The sequence below is a fragment of the Triturus cristatus genome, chromosome 1_2 (genome assembly GCF_964204655.1).
Source record: "Triturus cristatus chromosome 1_2, aTriCri1.1, whole genome shotgun sequence".
Taxonomy (NCBI): Eukaryota; Metazoa; Chordata; class Amphibia; order Caudata; family Salamandridae; genus Triturus; species Triturus cristatus.
This window is the reverse complement of record NC_140580.1, coordinates 715527848-715547870: the sequence shown is the minus strand read 5'-3', so window position 1 is coordinate 715547870 and position 20023 is coordinate 715527848. Positions and strand designations below refer to the sequence as shown.

The 20023-nt window shown below is 45.4% G+C and overlaps 1 protein-coding gene across 1 annotated transcript in view; it reads left to right on the top strand.

Annotated features, from left to right (window-relative positions):
- Positions 1-20023, top strand: part of NECAP2 (NECAP endocytosis associated 2) — a 97723-nt gene that overhangs the window by 5238 nt on the left and 72462 nt on the right. The window contains exon 2 of the mRNA XM_085608591.1: positions 15538-15638. Coding sequence (XP_085464717.1) covers positions 15538-15638 — 101 coding nt within the window. The remainder of the gene's footprint in view (positions 1-15537; positions 15639-20023) is intronic.

The following is a 20023-nucleotide window of genomic DNA, read 5'->3' as shown; positions in this document are numbered from 1 at the left end:
TGAACTTAGTGGGGTTTTTAGGTTTTGGAACTGGTTTGCCGTAGGGATGTTTCATTTTACGGAATAACTAGGTCTTTACTGCATCCCTGATTCTGAGGTGGTTTGGATGTTTCTTCTCTTTGCAGGGAGTGAGTTTTAACATTTATATTTGTGGACAGGGAAGGGGAAGGAAATTCTATCAGTCTGTAGCTTCCTGAAGGAAATGACTGGGGGCTGGGATGCCAGTTTTGAGGCCATAGTTCTAGTCTATGTGTATCAGTGAAGCTTTGTTTAGATTCCCCTGTGGGTAATGAAAAGTGCTTTGGTAGAGTAACACCTGGCCAAGTATTTTGAGAGCAGGAGGTACTAGGGTATACCAAGAAGAGCCCCTTAGAAGCAGGAGCTGCCCACCTTCTAAATAGGCCCTCAAAGCAGACCTCCCAATATTTGGTGTGAGTTGTCACAAAGTACCAAATAATATATATTCAACATTCTAAGTGCTATAGAGCTAGCATATGTGGCAGCTTGCCCCAAACAGCAACAAAGCAGTTTACTAACATATTCAGAAAATAACAAAAAAATATTGTGTGCAGGTAAATGAAGCATGGACAGAGCAGTAACTAAATAAATGTGCTTAAACTGCATTATTTGCTTCTAATTTTCAAAACCTTCCTTTGGTGGAAGGATGCTCAATATCTTGTAAAATATTTTTTAAGACCAGTTAGGTTGACACAATTGGTCCAGAGTGTTTAGAGTGTACGATTTGCCAGAGATTGTTATGTAAGATAGAATCTGGTGTTTCACATTGCACCAGGTTTACTGGCCTAATGTGTATTAAAATAGAACATTTGACATTCACTGTGCTAAATTACTTGAGACCCCCAAAATCACGTCATGCTGAGAATAATATTACTCACCATGTGTGCTTTAAAATGCACTATTTTGCCACATGTAGTCTCAAAGAATGATTTGATGTTTTACGCACTACATCGGAAAAACAAAGGGAGCCCCACACAAGTAATTTTGATTCGGCTCTTATGTTGTCTCCGCCTCCACTAATCCATGTGTTAGCCCCCCACCCCTGAAGTTTGAGTCTAGTTGCGCCCCTGATTAGTGGTAGGGCTTCCATTGTCCAGATGGTGCAGTACACCAGGGTCTAGAGACCTGAAGGGCCCACTGAACCGATATTGTTGCATATCATTATTCTAACAGCGGAGGGTGTGGGGGATTTCTTAACTTGCACTAAGGTCCATGATACACTGGCTACTCTGTTGAGCAGCACTGCAGTAGCTGGTGTTAAATGTGCAAATGAATCTGCTGGTCGACTACCATGATTGATATAGGTGTGTATGAGCTTAATGTCATACGAGTTTCCCAGTAGCAGAGAGACCTTTTTCAATAGACTCCTTGTTACAAATACCAGGCAATGTGCACAGACCCCAGTCCTTTTGTTGACTGACAAGTACATATGGATGGGCAAGCCAATTAATTAACAAGGGCCGGGGGGGGGGGGAGGTAGCCATGTAGGTAGATTGGTTCTAAGAGTCCATGCTCAAGGTGAACCTTGAACATATTTGTCATCTTACTCATGCAACCAATATCAAGTAAAAATGTGATAAAGTTGCTTCTACATTTACAAAAGTGCATTTCAAATTTTTTTTTTTTAGTTACTTTCTTTAACATGTGGAAGCATTTCAACTTAGTAAATCGGATTATATCACTGCATTGAGAGGAGTGTACTCAAAATTATCGTTTTTAAACATGAATTTAGAAACATTATTGCACTCCCTCCCCCAGAACTACAGTGTCACTGGGGAACTAAGAGGCAAGTCATGTTTACCCTATTTGTGGCTTAGATTCTTTTTATGTATGACAAACATTATAGTCTTAAATCAAATACAAGAAGTGTTTGTACAGCGCACATCCTGAACTCACATATTCAGAGGGCGTCCCTTTTGTGATAATAAAGAAAAAGTAGGCATTGTGAAATAAAATACTTGCATAGGATCACAAAGTTTGGTCAAGCGATGAGCCAGGATTGATCCCACGTTTTCTGGTTTCACATTGTGCAGTTCAGCCGCTAGATGGGTATTCCTTTCTTTCTCCTTTTTTAGTATCAAAGATCACTGATTTGTTTTTATTTTATTTGTGCCTAAGGTTAGAGCGTGGGCAGCAGGCAGAAGCCACATGAAAGCTCAGCTCGATTTGGGCTCAAAAGTCTTGACAACTGGCTTGAGGTTTAAGTGGATGGCCCATATCTTTTTGAAAATGAATGCATGTAACAACTGACCCGCTCCGTCTTTGCAACTGAATAGCTTAATGCAGGTTATCAGGAATACAAGACCCGTATATACCTGGTAAAATCTCAGATTTTTGGGAATATAACCAGGGTCACTGGAATTATGCGATTGTGAGGCCGCTGCAATTTTCGCATAGTTAGAAATTTGGCGCATCTGCCACATAATGCATCTGCTGCATAATCTGCAGATTTTAACAAAAAAAAGTTGTCTCCAGCTCAAACGGTTCAAATGTTACTCAAAATGCTGCAGCACGTGTTGGTGCGCAGTGGAAGGCCCAGTGTAAAGGTTGACTGGTCACCTTTCTGTAGCTTATTGCTGTGTTTGTTAAACTGGTACTAATGAGTTGCAACTAATGCCCAGACAGTCTTAACAAGTTTAAAAATTATTATAAAATAATGAACTAATACTATCCCAAAACGTGCTGCATAATTTGCCTTTTGTTGCCGCATAAATATCTCAGCCTTGCTGCATAATTTGGCCCTCCCCTGCCACATAATTCTAGTGGCCCTGAATATAACATAACCGCCCACAGAAGAATGCTAGCTAATAATACTATTTTGGGACACCACGCATTATAGCGTTCCCCTCCTCTGGGGACCAAGCCCCTGTCATTGGCCCCCTAAGCAACACTGAACACCATGGCTAATTCAGTTGAGCATCTCTACCTGATTTCTTTCTCATTTTTATTTATTTAATTTATTTTAGGAGGTTTATATAGCGCTAGCTGGACCCGAGGGTATCCGAGCGCTTCACAGCATGTAAAATTATGTGCAAATAGACAGTACAGATAGTCTAGTAGAACATGAGGGTTCGAGCCGGGTATAGATCGGATAAAAGAGTGAACGATCAAAGGTGCGTGTAGGGTGCCGATCAAACAAGACGAGCATCCAAAAGGTTTCCTTGTTCAAACAGGACGGGTGTCCAAGAAGTTTACTTGATCCGAGTCAGTGTCAACGGTCACAAAATTAAGGTAAGATGGAGAGCCGGCTAAGGTACTTCCCTGGCTCTTATCGGTTTGCTCGAGAGTGGTCGAGGAAGAGGACTTTGAGCAGGTTCTTGAATTTTGGAAACGAGGGGCTCGTTCTGATGGGGGGGGGGGGGGGAGTTCCAGATTTTTGGGGCATTTCCAGCAAATGATTTGGCTGCGGTTTTTTGCTTACGAGTTTTCAACGGGATGAGTAGCAGAGTGTTGGAGCTCCTGAGGTTCCTGGACTGGCCGGCCCTTTTGAGTTTGGCAGACAAGTATTCCAGTTTGTCTGTGTGCAGGGCTTTGTGTGTGAAGCAGGCTGTTCTGCAGCTGGCTCGCAATTCAATTGGGAGCTATTTAAGTTCCCTGAGTGCAGTAGAGATGTGTCCGAATTTCTTAGTTACGGTGACCATTCTGGCTGCAGCATTGAAGGTTGTTTTCAGGGGGGGCGAGGTGCGATTTTGCTGTCCCAGTCAGGGCAGCAATCCCATAGTCAATTCTGGAGAGCACCAGTGCTTGGGTGGCTTGCTGAAGATCTTTGGGCGGGAGGAAGGGTTTAATTTTGTACAGTAGTTTCAGTTTGAGAAAAGCACTTTTAGCGGGTCTTGTAATGTGTTTTTTCATGTCCAGTTTCGGGTCTAGAGTGATACCTAGAGATTTTACAGAATCCGCCCGGGTGAGATTACCATTGAGGCGTGCGTCTATGGCTTTGAGCCATTCTTCGATTTGGGGGTTTTCGTCTTTGTTGGAGATGAGGACTATTTCCGTTTTCTCTTAGTTGAGTTTCAGGTGGTTGATTGTGAGCCAGTCTTGAACCTCTTTGAGCGCGGCATTGAGTCTCTGGATGTCGTCAGTGGAGGTGGTTTCCAGATATAGCTGCTTGTCATCCGCATAGAAGTGAAAAGGGATGTTAGATTTCCTGAGTAGAGTGGTAAGGGGTTCAATGTAAATGTTGAAAAGCTGAGGGGAGAGCACTGACCCTTGTGGAACACCTCTGTTGACTGGGTGGAGGTCAGATTAGAAGTTTTTAATTTTTCTTCTTTGTGAGCGGTTGTGGAGAAAGGAAGAGAACCAGTGGAGGACCATCTCTTGAAGACCAGCCCTTTCTTGTAGAACCTTGATGAGCAGATGGTGATCGACTGTATCGAATGCGGCCGATAAGTCTAGGAGGATGAGAAGGCAGCATTGGTCCGAGTCAAGTGACCTGTGTAGATCGTCTATGACATTGAGGATTGCGGATTCTGTGCTGCAGCCTTTTCTAAAGCCCGATTGATGGGGATCTAGGAGATTGATGTTATCCAGGTGTTGGGTCAGCTGAGGGAGTACACATCTTTCTAGTATTTTGGACAGAAGAGGTAACTTTGATACAGGTCTAAAGTTATTCAGATCCTCAGTGTCTAGCCCTGTTTTTTTCAGCAGTGGCGTGACTTTACCTACTTTGAGGCAATCTGGTACAATTCCAGAGCTCAGTGAGCTGTTAATGATCTTGCACCATAGCGGGGCCGGGACGAGCTTCAGGTGCTTGGCCAGGTGAGGGGGTAGCTGATTCAGGGCGTGCGATGAGGATTTAGCGTTGTAGATTAGTTTGACTATCTCTGCTTTCTGCATGGGAATGAAGGAGGACCATTGTTTTGGGGAGTTCATGGAAGCACTGTGGTGATTTTCAGACGCCTTGATCTCGATGGAGGGGGTGAGATTTGAGCCAAGAGAGAGATCGAATCTTGGCGATTTTTGTCGTTGAAAAAGATTGCGAAGTTGTCACATCGTTCTTTGGATGCCAATATTGAGGATGTTATGGGCTTAGGTGTTTGATTCCTGATGATATTGAAGAGCTCTTTGGGTCAGTTTTTTGCGGTGTCTAGCGCAGAACAGAAGAAAGCTGTCTTTTTGTTCCTAATGTGCTTTTTGTCATTCTTGCGGACTGCATGGAGTTGATCGCGATGGAGGGCAGAGGGATTGTTCCTCCAGATTCTTTCTGAGGCTCTTAGATGTCTTCGTTCTTCATTGATGTCAGTGGTGAGCCATGATCTGGAAGGAATGGTCCTGGAATTTTTTTAGTTTCAGGGGGGCAAGGTGGCCCAGGGTGAGTGTCATATTAGAGTTGTAGATAGAGGTGAGTTCGTTAGTTGAGAGGTAATCAGTAGTGCTGGTGAGGAGTGAGCTTATTCTTTCTTCTAGGTCGGCTCGAGGGATCTGAGCTGTGTTCCCGACCCATTTGGGGAGGCCCTGCTTGGGGTGTTGAGTTAGGACCGTTTGGTTGATGACAAAAAGAATGGTGTGGTGGTCGGACCAGTCTAAGGGAATGATGTGGTCGATGGTAATTGCATTGCTTTCGGTAATAATTGCGTCGAGGATTGCTCCTCTATGGTGTGTTTCTTCTGAGTAATGTTGGGTCAGATTGTTTTCTAGTAGGAGGCTGTTTAGGGTTTGAATGCGCGGGTTTTTTGTTTCATTCCATCTTAGATTGAGGTCGCCGAGAATTGTGCTGTTAGAGTTCCCGAGTGCGCAATGGGTAATCCGGTCAGAGAGGTGTTCCCCGAATTCGTAGGAGTTGCCTGGGAGGTGGTACAGGAGATGGCAAAGTAATGGCCTGTGATCGTATGTCTTGATGTTGACTGAGAGACGCTAAAGGAGCTATACAGACAGGAGGTAGTTTCCGTGATGGAGATGTTGTTCTTGTGAATGATTGCTATGCCCCCGCCCCTTTGCACTTGTCTATCTTTGGTGACCATTGTGAATCCGGGAGGCACCAGCATGTCCATGCTGGGGTAAGAGAGATTGTTTAGCCAAGTCTCCGTGATGAAAGCTATGTCTATATCATGGGAGAGGATGGCTTCTGTTAGTTCTGTTGCATGTTTGGAGGCAGATCTACAGTTTAGGAGCATGCAGTTAATGGGGGGCCCTTCCTTGCTCCTGTTCTTAGTAGATTGGGCTCTAGGTAGTGAGGTTAGGTGAGCTGGGGGTCTAGGGACTCTCGGTGGGGGGTGTTCTCTTCCAACTCCCGTAATTACTTGGATCGTGGATTTGGGGGAGGAGTTCCAAGGGGGGTCATAGGTTGAGGCTAGGAGTGCGCTTCCTGAGAGGAAAGTGTGGATTTTGCTCTTCTGGGTCTTTCTGAGCGGTTTTCATTCCCCATTTTGTTGGTCGGGAACTGGGGGGGACATGGGGCCCACTGGGGGGGCAGTACCTTGCCCCGCCTGGGTCGGGAGAGAATTGGCAGAACGGTAGAGTGTTGAGTGGGCTTTCGGATTGTGGCCAGGTTGGATAGAGTTTCGTTCAGGCCTCGGATCAGGATTTCAAGCTGAGTTTCCAGGAGGGTGAGGCGTTGCGTCATGTTATCCAAGGTGGGGGGAGGGTGTCTGGGGCAGCATTTACCGTGGGGGAGGGGGGTGGGGCCCAGTCATGTTGGTTATTAGGGGAGGAGCTGCCTGGTTTGTTTCTGGGAGGGCTCATGGACAGGAGGAGTATTGGCTGAGGGCGAGAGTCGCGCCTCGTGTGGCCTGGGGGCGGGGTGGGGTTGTGAGGAGGTTGAGCTTGGGGGTAGTGGTCATTTCTGGATGGCTGGTTGGGATGGGAGGGGGGGCAAGGGTGGGCGGGTCGTCTATCAGAGGGGGTGGGATCATTATTCGGATGTGCAGAGTTGCGGTATGTGCCTTGGGAGGGTGGGGAGGGGGATCTCAAAGAGGGCACGAGAGGGGTCCAGTGCCTCCTTTGTTGTGGTAGGCTCACTGGGGGGAGGGGTCAGGCCGTGTCGTGTAGTGTGCAAGGGTGCCTTTTTTAGCGAGAGGAAGAGGGAGTCAAATACCTCGAGGTTATCGCTCTTAGCCTGTATCAGTACAGTGCCATTCTCGTAGATGGTTATGGAGATATTACCACTCAGCGTCTGGTGGTTCGGGAGAAAGGTCGTTAATTTGCGGCTATGGGATGTGATGGTAGTTTTGGAGATGAGATGCGTGTTGAGAATGATGACCCAGTTGTCGGGTCTTTCAGTATGGAAGATAAAGCCCATTTTTATCTGCCCTCTAGAGGAGCAGTGGTAAGTGTCTACGAATAGTGTTTCGGGGTGTTGTCTGATCAGTCTGTGTTTGAAGTGTCTCTTCGCTTTACTAGAGAGGTTGGGGGGGGAAGTGATTGCGAATGAGTTCGGGTATCAGGAAGTTTGGTGTTCGAGGGGAGGCAGCCATTGGCGTGGCCGGCGGCATCTTATCTAGGTTGGGAAGGAGGCAGATTCCCTCGGGTGTGTAGTAGGGGAGAGTGCCGTGCGGAGGGGAGAGTGCTGTCTGTCAGATTGGGTGGGTAGGGGAGCTTGAGGAGAAGCCTCTTGGGAGGAAGGGAGCTGTGGAGAGGGGGCGTGCGGAGAAGGGCTTCTCTAGGCCCGGGTTTTGGAGTTAGTGTTGGTCTTATATTGTAGTAAAGGGCCTATATCGTTAAAGGTATTCTCTACAGGTGGTAGGGACACCTGTGTCAAGTTGTGGCGGTGGATCAGAGAATTAGGTCCCAGGTGGGTATTATGGGGACAAGCGTCAGGGGGCTGCCCACACTACCCTGTGGGTCCAAGGCCGCATTGGAGGGGCATTTGATCGGGACTCTCTTGTGACCGGTCCTTGTTTGGACTCTCGTAGATAATTTGGGGCCACGCACCTAGGGGCTGCTAACACTGACCTTTGAGTTCTTGTTGCGATGGCCTCTGAGGTCGTCAGGTCTTCTTCTGGCCTTGTTGCTGGTCACTCTGTGTTGGTTCTGGTATTGGCGGCCATTACTGGGTCAGGCATCAGGTGCTCCTGACGGGTTGTGACCCGGGCCTCCGCTCCCGTCAGACCATTTTCCTTCAAGGGTCGCAGATGACCCGCTTCACTTTGTACGGGAGGATCCAGGTGCCCAGGGTCTTCTTGAGGCCCTATTGTTAGCTGGTTTCTTCTTCTGTGAATCTGTGACTGGTGGCCATTGTCCAGTCAGGCATCGGACGCACCTGGCGTGTTTGTTGTGTTCTGGGGCTCCGCTCCCGCCTCGGGACAGCCTGGGTATCGTCGGGTGTCGCAAATGACCCATCTTGCAGTTTTCAGGCGATTCGGGGCAGTCCGAGGTCTTCTAATGGCCTTATAGCAGGCCACTTTCCGTCTCGATTCTGATAATGGAGGCCATTGCTAGGTCAGGCATCTGGGGCTCCGTGTACTGACCACGCTGCAGCCAGGGTCCCTCTCGCCATTGGATCCGCGTCGTGGATCCGCGTTTCTTCGTCCGAGGTTAGCCCAGTGAGTAGATCTGTCGCATCACTCCTCAGGGGGGGCTGGAGGGGGTCGATCCGGTCGGGATTTACACTTTAGTGATCCGGAGCTGGAGCTCAGCCCAGCAGCCTCTTCCCTGCGGCCATCTTGCATGGGACCGCCCAGGTGAAACCAAGCTAAAAAAATACTACACAGAAGCTTCTTCGTCTGTCACTTTACACAGCCTTTGTAGACAAAACGATGTACTCCAAGTGTAATGCTGCCTGTGCCTAATCTCTCTGACCTACTCTGAAGAGCCCTGTGAGATTGTGGCAAGTCTCTGTGAATATATTTTTTCCATGTTACATTTGTAACAGTGTTTCTGGTGTAAGTGGCACTGTTGACAGCTGATAATTTGGGGGGATGTTTCAAGTGCTGAGGCTACAATCCCTGATGTTTCTGGTCTAGACATTGCTTCCGTTATATACATTTTGTTGAGTCCGCTTATTCTTTTGATTGTCCCTTCATAACTTCCACCCACATGGTCCTACCAGCTCCTTGTTTTAGCAGCTTAAGTGGAATGAGGGTCCCTGAACAGTAGAAATACTGCAGTCTCTTTAGCTAATGCTGCAGAAGTCAAGCTGATAAATGTGGGTACCATGATTCTCTGCAGTCTGCAGGCATGAGAAACTATTTTGAACACCATTTTATGGTAGGATTCGTTTAAAAAAACTTGAATGTTGTACTCTATCACAACTGGCTAAAAAGGAAATATTAACAATGATAGAATCAAAAGATTTTTTATTTTTGTATTTGCTGTGCCCTCCCTCAAAACTCTATGCCAAAATGCTGTACAAGGGATTGTTTTCAAGTGATGGCAATTGCATCATACCAACTTGTTATTCACGGTTTAGGAAGGAACTGTTCATGATCCACGATGCAGCAGCATTTGTACTTTTGGCTAAGTGCTCCTCACCTATGGGTGTTGTGTTCCTTTATTGTACATTGATGGACTCTTCCATGATGTTCCTCAAGGTTAATAGGTCCACATTGTGGGCTTCCTTTTTAGGTCAAGCCTGGGCAAACTCCGCCCACATTTACAATGCCAATAGCTAAAACTCTTGTAAATGCGAGACCTATTGCATTGCAAATGCTTATTGAAATGTGGGTCTACTAAACCTTTATTTGTCTTTGTTAGCGCACCCTGCTGTGAGATGCTGGAAGCTTTGAGTGACTAGTTCCAAATGAAGACAGGGATGTATGGTGTCCCCATTAGCTGTCATTGGAGCACTCAAAACACTACAATTTATTAAACAAAAGTGTCAAAGAGGCAGTTAATTTATATGCAGTTATATTCCTTTTATTTTCACCACGTCCACTGTTGTCAGTAATTTAGGCAAACACAACTGACTTATTTAAAAAAAAAATTTTTTTATTGATTTTTAAAACAGGCAAGCCACGTGAACAGGGAAGGGGAAGACATGCAAATGCATATAGCAATAACATTTTGACTTATCTGATCAAATGTTTCAGACAATAACCCCACTGTGTTCAAACAGCACCCTCATCACTAGTAATCTAAAAAAATATTTCTTGTTAATGCCTGTGCACATGGACTCCAAGGGTCAGCTGCTGATTTGGGTTCGTCCTTCATGGCTCCCCACTGCTCCTCCTACAGCAAGATAGGTAGTCAAAGGGACCCAAATATCTTAGGCCGTGAACGGTCTGGCATAAGTTCTTCTTACACCATCAGCTGCTTTTGGCAATATGCTGCATCCTGGAGCCAGCCAACTTTTAGTGGTGGGAGCAGGGCTTTGGCCTCAATGCGAAGACACCTGCCTTTTAGCCAGCAGCAAAAGCATTCTAGTCAGTCATCTGGTCTGAGAGGGGTCTCCTTTTTTTTTTGTTAGGCCAGTAGGGCCACCTGTGGTGTGAACTGTGGGTGATGGCCTGTAATCTGGGCTACAATGTTATAAACCTCCATCCAGTATGTCACTAGCACAGGGCATGATCAGGCAAGGTGCAGAAAAGCAGACGAGGATCTCATGCATCGGATGTCCCCCGCAATCCCATTTTGTGCATTTGAACAGGCATACGATATATCCTTTGCAGAAAGTTGAAATGTATCAAGCTAAGTCTATAGTTCGGCAAGAGGGCACTCGATTGGGCCAAGCAATATCACCATTGTTCCTCTGAAATGAGAGGGGACGTATCAAGCTAAGTCTATAGTTCGGCAAGAGGGCACTCGATTGGGCCAAGCAATATCACCATTGTTCCTCTGAAATGAGAGGGGACGTATCTGCCTTACAAGCAGTGCAATCCCCAGGGGCACACACAGGGGCCTTGTCCTGTATTATGGTGTACAGCCTCCTGAGAGATGGACTTGTGAGTATGTGGTAAATGGCATGCAGCATGTTTGGCGGTTTCAGAAGTGTGATGTGTAAAGTATGGAATGCAGAATTAAGTTGGTGGTACAACAGTTTTTCTAGGGATGCGTGTGTTGGATCATCGCGTGTGGTTTGCAGTCTGAGGAAATGTTCTCCGAGGTAAAGAGTGCCAAATGTGGCCATCCCAAATTGGCAGGCATGCCTATAGGGCCTATCATCTCTCATTGCAGAGAGCATAGGGTGTTTTGCTGTTGGAACGGCAAGTGGCAAGAGGCAGTCTATGCAGGCTCCCCGATGTAGGCCCCACCACAGCGTGCAAGCTACTGTGTCGATCTCTGCTCAGGATTGCAAAACTGTTTGGAATAGTGCAGTATTCAGCGGTCACGGGCCACTCTGTCAGCTTCTGTAGCAGTACGCTGCTGAAACTCTGTATGATACAGCCAACAGTGTGCAAATTGGGCCTGAGTACAATTGCAATATAGTCATGTCTGGGGTGCACAGTCTAATGGAAAGGTAGGGTCAGTGTTTCCCATACAACCCTTGTTTGTATACTTGCCCACGCCAAAGTCACTAAGTTAGAATGTAGTCACTTTAAAAAAAGTTCTGTTAAGGGGATGGGGATCCTGATGAATAAATTTTGAAACTTGGGAAGGATAATCATCTTTACGATTGTGTTTCTCCCCGCCACTTATGGGGGCAGCCTAGACCATATTGGTACACGTTCATCCAGCCATGTCATGGCCCAGCCATAGTGTGCTCTCCAGAGCGCAATGATGTCTCTGCTGAGCCAGATGACCAGATAGCGAACTGGTTCGGTCATCCATTGATAGTGAGCAGTCAAGCTCAAACTGTTCCGTGGCCGGGATGAGAGGAAACAGGATGGATTTGGACCAGTTGATGGAGATCTCGGAGTATCCACCAAAGCAGATTACTGCACGTATTAAAGGGGTAAAGTGACTTGGGGGGTCACAAACGCACAGTGTAACATTGGACACCAGTTTTCTTCTGGCAGTGAAGGCAAGTGCTCCATGCGAATGGTGCTGCCTCAGTCGAGCTGCCAGGGCCTCCATTGCCATCGCAAAAAGGATCAGTGACAGAGAGCAACGCTGTTGGGTGCCCCTGGACACTGGGAATGATGGAGTGGTCACACTATTAATGTGTAATTGGAGAAAGCGTACAATAGTTTAATCAGGCTTATTCATTTAATACTGATCCCAAGCTGCGCAATGAGCTGAAACAGGTACAGCCACTCTAGGGAATCAGATGCCTTTGTGGCATCAAGTAGTGTTGCGGCTGCACCTAGCTGGGGGTTGGTGGTGTGTATGAGTGAAAAAATTGTGCGGCGGTTGTGAGTGGTGGAGCAACCTGTATGATCCCGGACTGATCAGATCTAATCATTTCTGGTAAAAGGCGATTCATGATCAATTTCGCCAGTATTTGATTATCGACGTTAATCATTGACCAAGGTCTTTAAGAGTCACAACTGTTTGCCGTCTTTCAGTCTGGTAACAATGATACATCCAGCAAGGATGGTGGCAGAACGCTGAATGCTAAAGATTCTTCAAACATTTTCAACAAATGATGGGCTAAAAGTGGGGCATATTCCTTGTAGACCGCTTCAGTGAAGCATTTGAGATCCGGTGCCCTATGTCTGGGCATGCTTTGGATTACCTGCACAATGTCCTCTACCATGAAGATAAAGGCAGTGGCCATTTTGTAGTCAGAGTAGCTGAATAGGGTTTGTTTGAGTGACCCGTTTGTCGTCTATGAGGTTTGTGATGTTTTCACTGGCCCATGGCTTTCCTCCTTCGAGTGTCATGGAAAAATGCCTCTCTGATGCAAGAAGGAGGAAGATGATTTAGGGGGTACAACACCACCTGGAAAGGGATTTATTACCCAGGAAGACACTGAAACAGGAGGCCATTTTTCTTGGTACTTAAGTCACACAAGTTTGGAAAGCACAACCCTGTGGAAGTCTATAGAGGACGAAACGCCTTGGCTGGACTGACTGGAAAACTTAATGTATTGAAAAATCAATAATAGTTGTATACTGGAAGCATTCCTAAGACTGACAATTGAATCTCACTTCTTGTTCATCATTGTTATTTTTGTTAATATTGGATTGCCTGAATCTGGGCCTGAAAAAAAAAATGCCGGGATGCTCCTTTTCTAATTTCTGAGATAATTAATGCATTTGACAAAGAGCCCTTAGTCCTATAAATAGTTGTGTATTGTATTTGATAATAAGCTGACTTGGAACTTGGAAAAGGGAGCTAAAGATGAAATCCGTGCAGGAGCTCCACAGTGGTCGGCCAATATTTAACATACTGTCTAGAATCCTACCACAGAATCCTATGACTAAGGCATATTATGGCAGCAGTTAACCAGTGGTGTGTTATGGGGCTCAAATATGGATATCTATAAAGAGCTAGTACCATCCAGTAAGTTCTTTTGGGAATTGAATGATTTACAGTACAAAATCCCAGAATCATTCAGTTTTTATTTATTCCAATGTAAAATCAGTCAATACTTTCAAATTTTAATACCTGAATGTTAACTTTTGGCAACCTTCTCCTTTTTCCTCTCTGAAACATTTAAAGTGGAAGAGAGGCACCAACCTGTTGTGTAGTGTCCATGCCACTGCATCTACTTATAGTAGCAAAGTAACAGGTGACCCTCTTCCACTTGAAATGTCTCGAGAATAACTAGGTTTGAGAAATATAGTGTCTTCACTTTCAGCTTTTGAAGTTGGAAATAAGTGTCAGAACTTCCACTGGAAAGAAAAAAATGCTGGGTGAACATGGTGTTTTGTACTAGAGCCATGGATACCCAAAAGCACGTTTGGTGTGTCTCCTTCCGTAATGCTCAACAATATCAATTTATTTGTGACCTCACTTTGGAGGGAATTCTTTGGGGATTAAGTGAACATCAGCTAATGTTTTATGTTTGGAATTCAGTTTGCTGTCTTGCTATGCTTGGCATTTAGTACTAGTGTTGTACATACTTTGCTAGTGAGAGCAACTCCTCATTCCCGTTCTGTGGGAGAACAAATTAAAACCAATATTAACATGGTATCCATTTTCATGCACTTGTTAATGGTTTTAAAGTAGTTGTATTATACCCATTAGTATACTGTGTATGCAAGGAAAGATGTTAAAAACACTTATCGTTTTAAGTTCAAAGAAAGTAGGAAATGCTGATTGAAATCTTCCCCATATCACAAATACATGAAACACAGAGTTCATGGAAGGACATTGTATTACTTATTATGTAGAGTTTAGGTTTGAAATAGGATGGACTATCCGAATAAAAGCAACTGAACTGTTGATGTATGTTTGAAATACCCAGGGTGTTTGGGTGGCGAGGTCCGTTTCATATGCAGTCACATACCTATACTTTAACACTTGGGCTGTGTGCTAAATGTGTACCCAGCTGAAAGTGTGAGTCACTTTGATAGATGTTTCAAGCTTGGAAAGACGTGGCTAGAAAGATTATATTCAAAGGGAAATGAGCCAGCAATATTAACATTTGTATTTGATTTCCGCTGCTACCTCTTGCCCTTCCCTGAAATGACCATTGTCCCACTAGAGACTGAAATATTGTGTCAAAAACAATTACACTCTTTTAACAAAAAAGTACACAATATTCTCAACTTACACATGTACTCATGAATTTTGTGTAGTGTCTGAACTAACCTAAACAATGCTATTTATGCAAGGCTTACACACTTAGCAAACGCATGCAGATTCATTTTCCATTCTCATACTTAATTGAATTTCTGCAGCATATTTAATGAACACATTTAATATTACTAGGATTTTACTACTTTAGATTACTTGTTTTTAAAAGTTTACGGCTGAATGGCAGAACTATCCTTATTGGTTAACCTTTGCATTTTATGAGTCTTTCACACCTCCCATTTCATGTACTGCCAGCATGTAGCAGATTTGGCTGGTATTGTGAATTATCTAGGCAGTAAACCCACAACCAAAGGAGCTTTCCCTTTATAAACTTCCTGACTGGTCGTGGTAAATGGATCATTGCAAAGGAGAGAGGCATTATCTCCTCGGATCTTTAACCTGATTGAGATAATTGCTGAGGATTAGAGGCTATTTCCATCAGTCAGGCTTTCCATTATTTAAAGTGTCTAAAAATAATACAGCTTACCTCACTTCTTATTGCCGTGCATGTTTCTGAGTAGGGACTAAAGAATATAGTTTGGTCTTCTGTGGTTTAATTTTAATATTGAAATTGTTCACCTTCAAACTCTGTTCCCCTCATGCTGATCCCCTATGTGACTCACAATGACATGTCATTTATTATTGCCCTCAGGCCACAGTGTTATAAGAAGAATACACAATGATTTCTGAATATGGACTGTAGTTCCAGACACCTAGAGCATCATCAGTGCTCCAGCTAGCACTAGATGTTTGCTCGGAAGCATTCCATATCCCCGCTACTACGTGGGGTTTTGCCAGATACAATGCTGAAGCAAGTTTGAATGTGGTCAGCTTCACCATTAGTGCCACAGTAATTTCTTCTGATTTACTGGCGTGGTGAAGATTATGGTTTGCTTTTTCACTGGTTGTTGCATCTACTGTATTGGAGTGGGAGAGGGAGGGACTGCCTGCCTTAGTGCACTGTCACCGGGGATCAGCTGGGAACAAAAGAGATTACTAATGTTTTCCATCTTCCCACAGAGCTGCAGAGTGGCAACTGGATCAGCCATCATGGAGTGGCAGACTCCGAATTACAGCCAAAGGAAACATGGCCTACATCAAACTTGAAGATAAGAATTCAGGTAATGTAGAAATCTTTTTGGGATGTTATATTTACTTGTACTCTTTCCTCATTGCATTTTTCTGGTTGAAGTAAATTGGTGAAGGTGGAGCGTTGTCTAGCACTTAGTTTACCATGATTGCATTCAGTTGTATTTCCATTTCTGTGTTGGCACTACAACCCAGTGGACAAACACACTCTATCTCTGAGTCTCAGTCAGTAGGGAGCACATGGAAGTAGAATTGCACTAGATGATGTGATGCTTAACCACTACATTACAAAATGGATTCATCACAACTGCATGAGGGTTATTTAAAAATGAACCAAGAGCACCAAAAACATTACACATGGAAAAAGATGTATAGCATTCTTAATACAGTTTACAGAACAGTTGCGCTGACCGTTTTTACACGTCAAGGCATAATGATACCACGGTAATCAGTGTACATATGTTATACTTCTCCGGGTTCATCATCAGCTTCTGGTTCGTTGAGTTATGAAACTAGAACATAGTAAACAATAAGCCATACCAGTAGCAGTCTTATTCAGTAGAAACAAAGGACAGGAAGTGGCCCCCTGTGCCCAACAATGCATCTGCCCTGCCAGCACACACCCACTCCTAGGGAATCACAAATCTCGGGAAGCATGACCCTACACCCAACACCCCTTGTGCACTTTCAGACTTGCCATTAGAACGAAATAACATGTATGGAGGGGGTGGGGGAGGTACACCTCAGCGTGGGTCACTGTGTCAGCTGGTAAGTATCTCAATCCTGCGCAGGGAGTTCCTCCTGAGGCACCTTCAGGTCCTCTAGGAAGCTCTCCTAGTCCACTGCTAGTGGCATCTTTTGCAGTCCTTGTACTTCATCCCACCGCAGCACCACCACCTTGGCCCTGCAGTACTTAGATGTTGCCACATGCCAATGTCCCAACCCGGACATTAGCCTTCCAGTGCATGGCAGTGAGCCTACGGGTTATCAGCATTGCCAAATATATGAAGCGGTTCGCAAAGCTCCCTGCTTTCCTACATCTAAGAGCCCCAAGACCCCACTCGCCTTGTTGTTGAGGTTAGAATGGCTTATGTCAGCTGGAGTGTACGTGACCTCACGCCACAGGTTTTTGGCCATGGGACAGTTCCAAAACATATGTGCCATATCGGCGTCAAGCTCACTGCAGCGCGGGCAGGTCGAGGCAGATCCAAATATTCTGTAGAGTCTCGCCAGTGTGAGCTAAGCCCTGTGTACAATATTGTGTTTGATATATTGTAATTTGGCGCTGCAGCCGTGGGTGATGTAGCGCCCTATCCCAATCCTTCTGTGTCATCTCCCAACCTATGTGCCTCTCCCAGTTCCTACAACTTGCTGATAGGGGTCCTGCATGGTGTGTGAGAGGGCACGTGTAAGCTATCAGGTGGTGGCCCTCGCCTATGGTATGCAAGGTGTGTCCCAAGCGGTGCTGGTCCAGTTGTTTGTCGACAGTTTGCCACAGCCGGCTCTGTTCAGCGTCCACCCAGCTGTAAGATAGGAAATGTCCAGCTGGGAGGTGTCATCACCAAGTTACTCAAAGTGGATCAACGCACCATCATGGAATAGATCACCCAGAGTCCCCACGCTGGTTGTGTCCTGTGTCGTCAACCATTCTCCCCGATCAAGTACCAAAACTGTCAGATGGATCTAAGGCGCATCCCAGGCGTGTATACAGGCACAGCCGGCATCAGGTGCAGCCTCCTATGGAAGCTATCATGGGTGGCACTCAATAAGTCGTTGAGCCCCCTGCGGGGTCACCCCTTGCGGCAAGAAGGTCTCCTGCACCATCCGTTGCGCCCGAGCCTCAGAGTGCATGTCAAGCTCCTTTATATACCGCCCCGCCCTCCACTGTAACTGTGCTGTTAGATAATAATGCTTGAAGTTTGGGGCCCCAAACCCCCCCTTCTCCCCCACCCCCCCACGGGCAATTGCATTTTATACAGTGCTATTTTCATCTTCCCCTGTTCCAAAGGAAACAGCCCAACATGGCATGCAGAGTTTGAAAAGTACCCCAGGGTATATTCACCTCAAGATTTTGGAAGTAGTACAACAGATGGGGGAAGTATCACCATTTTTGACAGTGACACCCTGCACTGAAAGCTGGAGTATGCTCCAGAATGCCAATTGGGGAGGGAGAGAGGCAATAGCTCTAATTAGGTTGCCATCTATGAGGCTCCGGGAGGTATGGATAGATGTTTATGCCTAGGTATTGAAAGGAATGTGGCTCCCAGTGGAGGGTGTGAGCGTCCAACACAAATTGTTGTGGCTGGCAGTCCGGGTGAAGCGGGAACAAGCATGTCTTTGACCAGTTCTCCCTAAATCCAGAAGCAACCCGGAACTCTGACAGTACGTCTGTTATCTCAATGCCCTCTCGTATGTCCCGGACATATATCAGAGTTCCTACCCTAACAGGGACTTGGGGGATTTCTCTCTTTCTGTCCATAGTCGTGGGTGAGGTTGCCTTGTTGGGGGGGGTTCCTTTCACTGGGACCATGTCCCACTTCCACCAGCCCTCAGGTCAGTCTGTGGGTGAATTATTGACCTACAGATTTGTTTAGTTGTATATGTCAGTTTGGGTGGGGGGTTGTTGCCTTATTGTCCTGGGAAGGGGGTATTGGATTGTTATGTTTGTTTGCGTTTATTGGGGTCCTGTGGCTGGCTGTTCTTACTTCTCTCCTGCCTGGGCATGGATATGCGGCACTCTCCTGCTATGCCTGTTCTATGTAGACTGTGTTTTGTGTGTGATGTTGCTTGATGGGGGATGATACATGTATTTACAAACTCCTCGCCTGGAATGTTCGGGCTCTGAATAGCTTGATTAAACAATATAAGGTGTTAGCATATATGAAGCGGAGGGGGAATCCATGTGGCTCTACTGCTAGAAATTCATTTAATTGCTAAAGAAGGGGCAGCCCTGCAAGAGATGATGGGGGAAGGGGTGTACAATATACTCTGCCTTCGCCCTGGGGACCCTGATATGGGTGAAACCTGGTGTCCTGTTTCAGCATGCTAGTAGTACAGTAGATATGGAGGGTCACTACTCTGTCTTTTGCAGGCCAGTTGGATGGTCAAGATATCACTTTTGTTAATGTTTATGCCCCTAATGTTGACGAATCGATGTTTTTTTTTTATAAGTTGTCCTAGATGCTGGCCCTTTTGTTGCCACAGGCTCTTATAATTGGTCGTGATTTTAACTGTGTGGTCAGCATTGACTTAGATTGCTCACACCACCATTTTGAGACACCCCTACTGTCTGCTTTGCTTGCAAATTTACTACTTGGCATGGTAACTGGGGCCTGGTGGATGGTTGGCAGCATCGTCGCCTGTCGGTTTGGGACTACTTTCATTCAATCATGCATGAAGTACATGTGCACCTTGACACCTTTTAATGCTCTTCTAATATCCTAGGGGCCTTTGCATCCATTGACTACTTAGCCCGAGCCATCTCCGACCATAATGTAATTGTTCAGATGGGTTAGGATGTGCACCTGCATTCCTGGTTGGCACCTGAAGGCGGTGAGCCTTGAGGACGTCTCATTCTGTGAGACGATTAGAGAGGGTGTTCAGCATTATTTTGATGAGAACACCTGCTCTTTTTCCTCTCCTCTTGATTTCGCCGCAACACGCAATATGTGAGCTACGACACTCGCAGGATTCGCAGAATTATCGTTACCCATTGATGGTGAAGCTGTAGATCCAGCATCTTGGGGGAGTTATGTTACTAATTTTCAGTACATATTTCCTATTCCCTTACACAAGGCTCTACACAGACAAGACTCGATTTGCAAGACCTGAATAAGCCTCTGTTTCAGTATGAAATGCATTGGCTACATCAAAAATAAAAAAAGAAAGGTTTTAACAAGCAACAGATGAATAACTAAATACTTATAAGGTCCCAAAAGCGAGAACTATTGGCTATGCCAATGCTTGTTTCTGTTTATTACTGCTCTTTAGTAATGGCGGCACCCGTGCTTTAGCTTAAACATCTTAAGCTAAAGTCGGTTGCCGAGATTGCTTCAAAAGTAAAGAATTGTCTATTTCTTTACTTTTGAAGCAATCTCAGCACCCGACTTTAGCCTAAGATGTTTAAGCTAAAGCACGGGTGCCACCATTACTACATAGAAGTAATAAACAGAATGGCTCACGGAGACCATCAAAACAGCATGCGCTGGGTCAAGCGAGACCTAAAAAAAAGATGATCTTGTATAAAGAAACGGTTTTTACGAAAAGCCAAGATGGAGTCTGTGCATTATGTTATCCAAGTGTCACGTAACAATATAACTGCATTTAATTTACTTTTGCATTTTCTATGATTAGTGGTGGGTGCTAACTCATTTTTCATGACTCAATTTACGGAGTTCCTCTGTGTGTAAGATTAAAT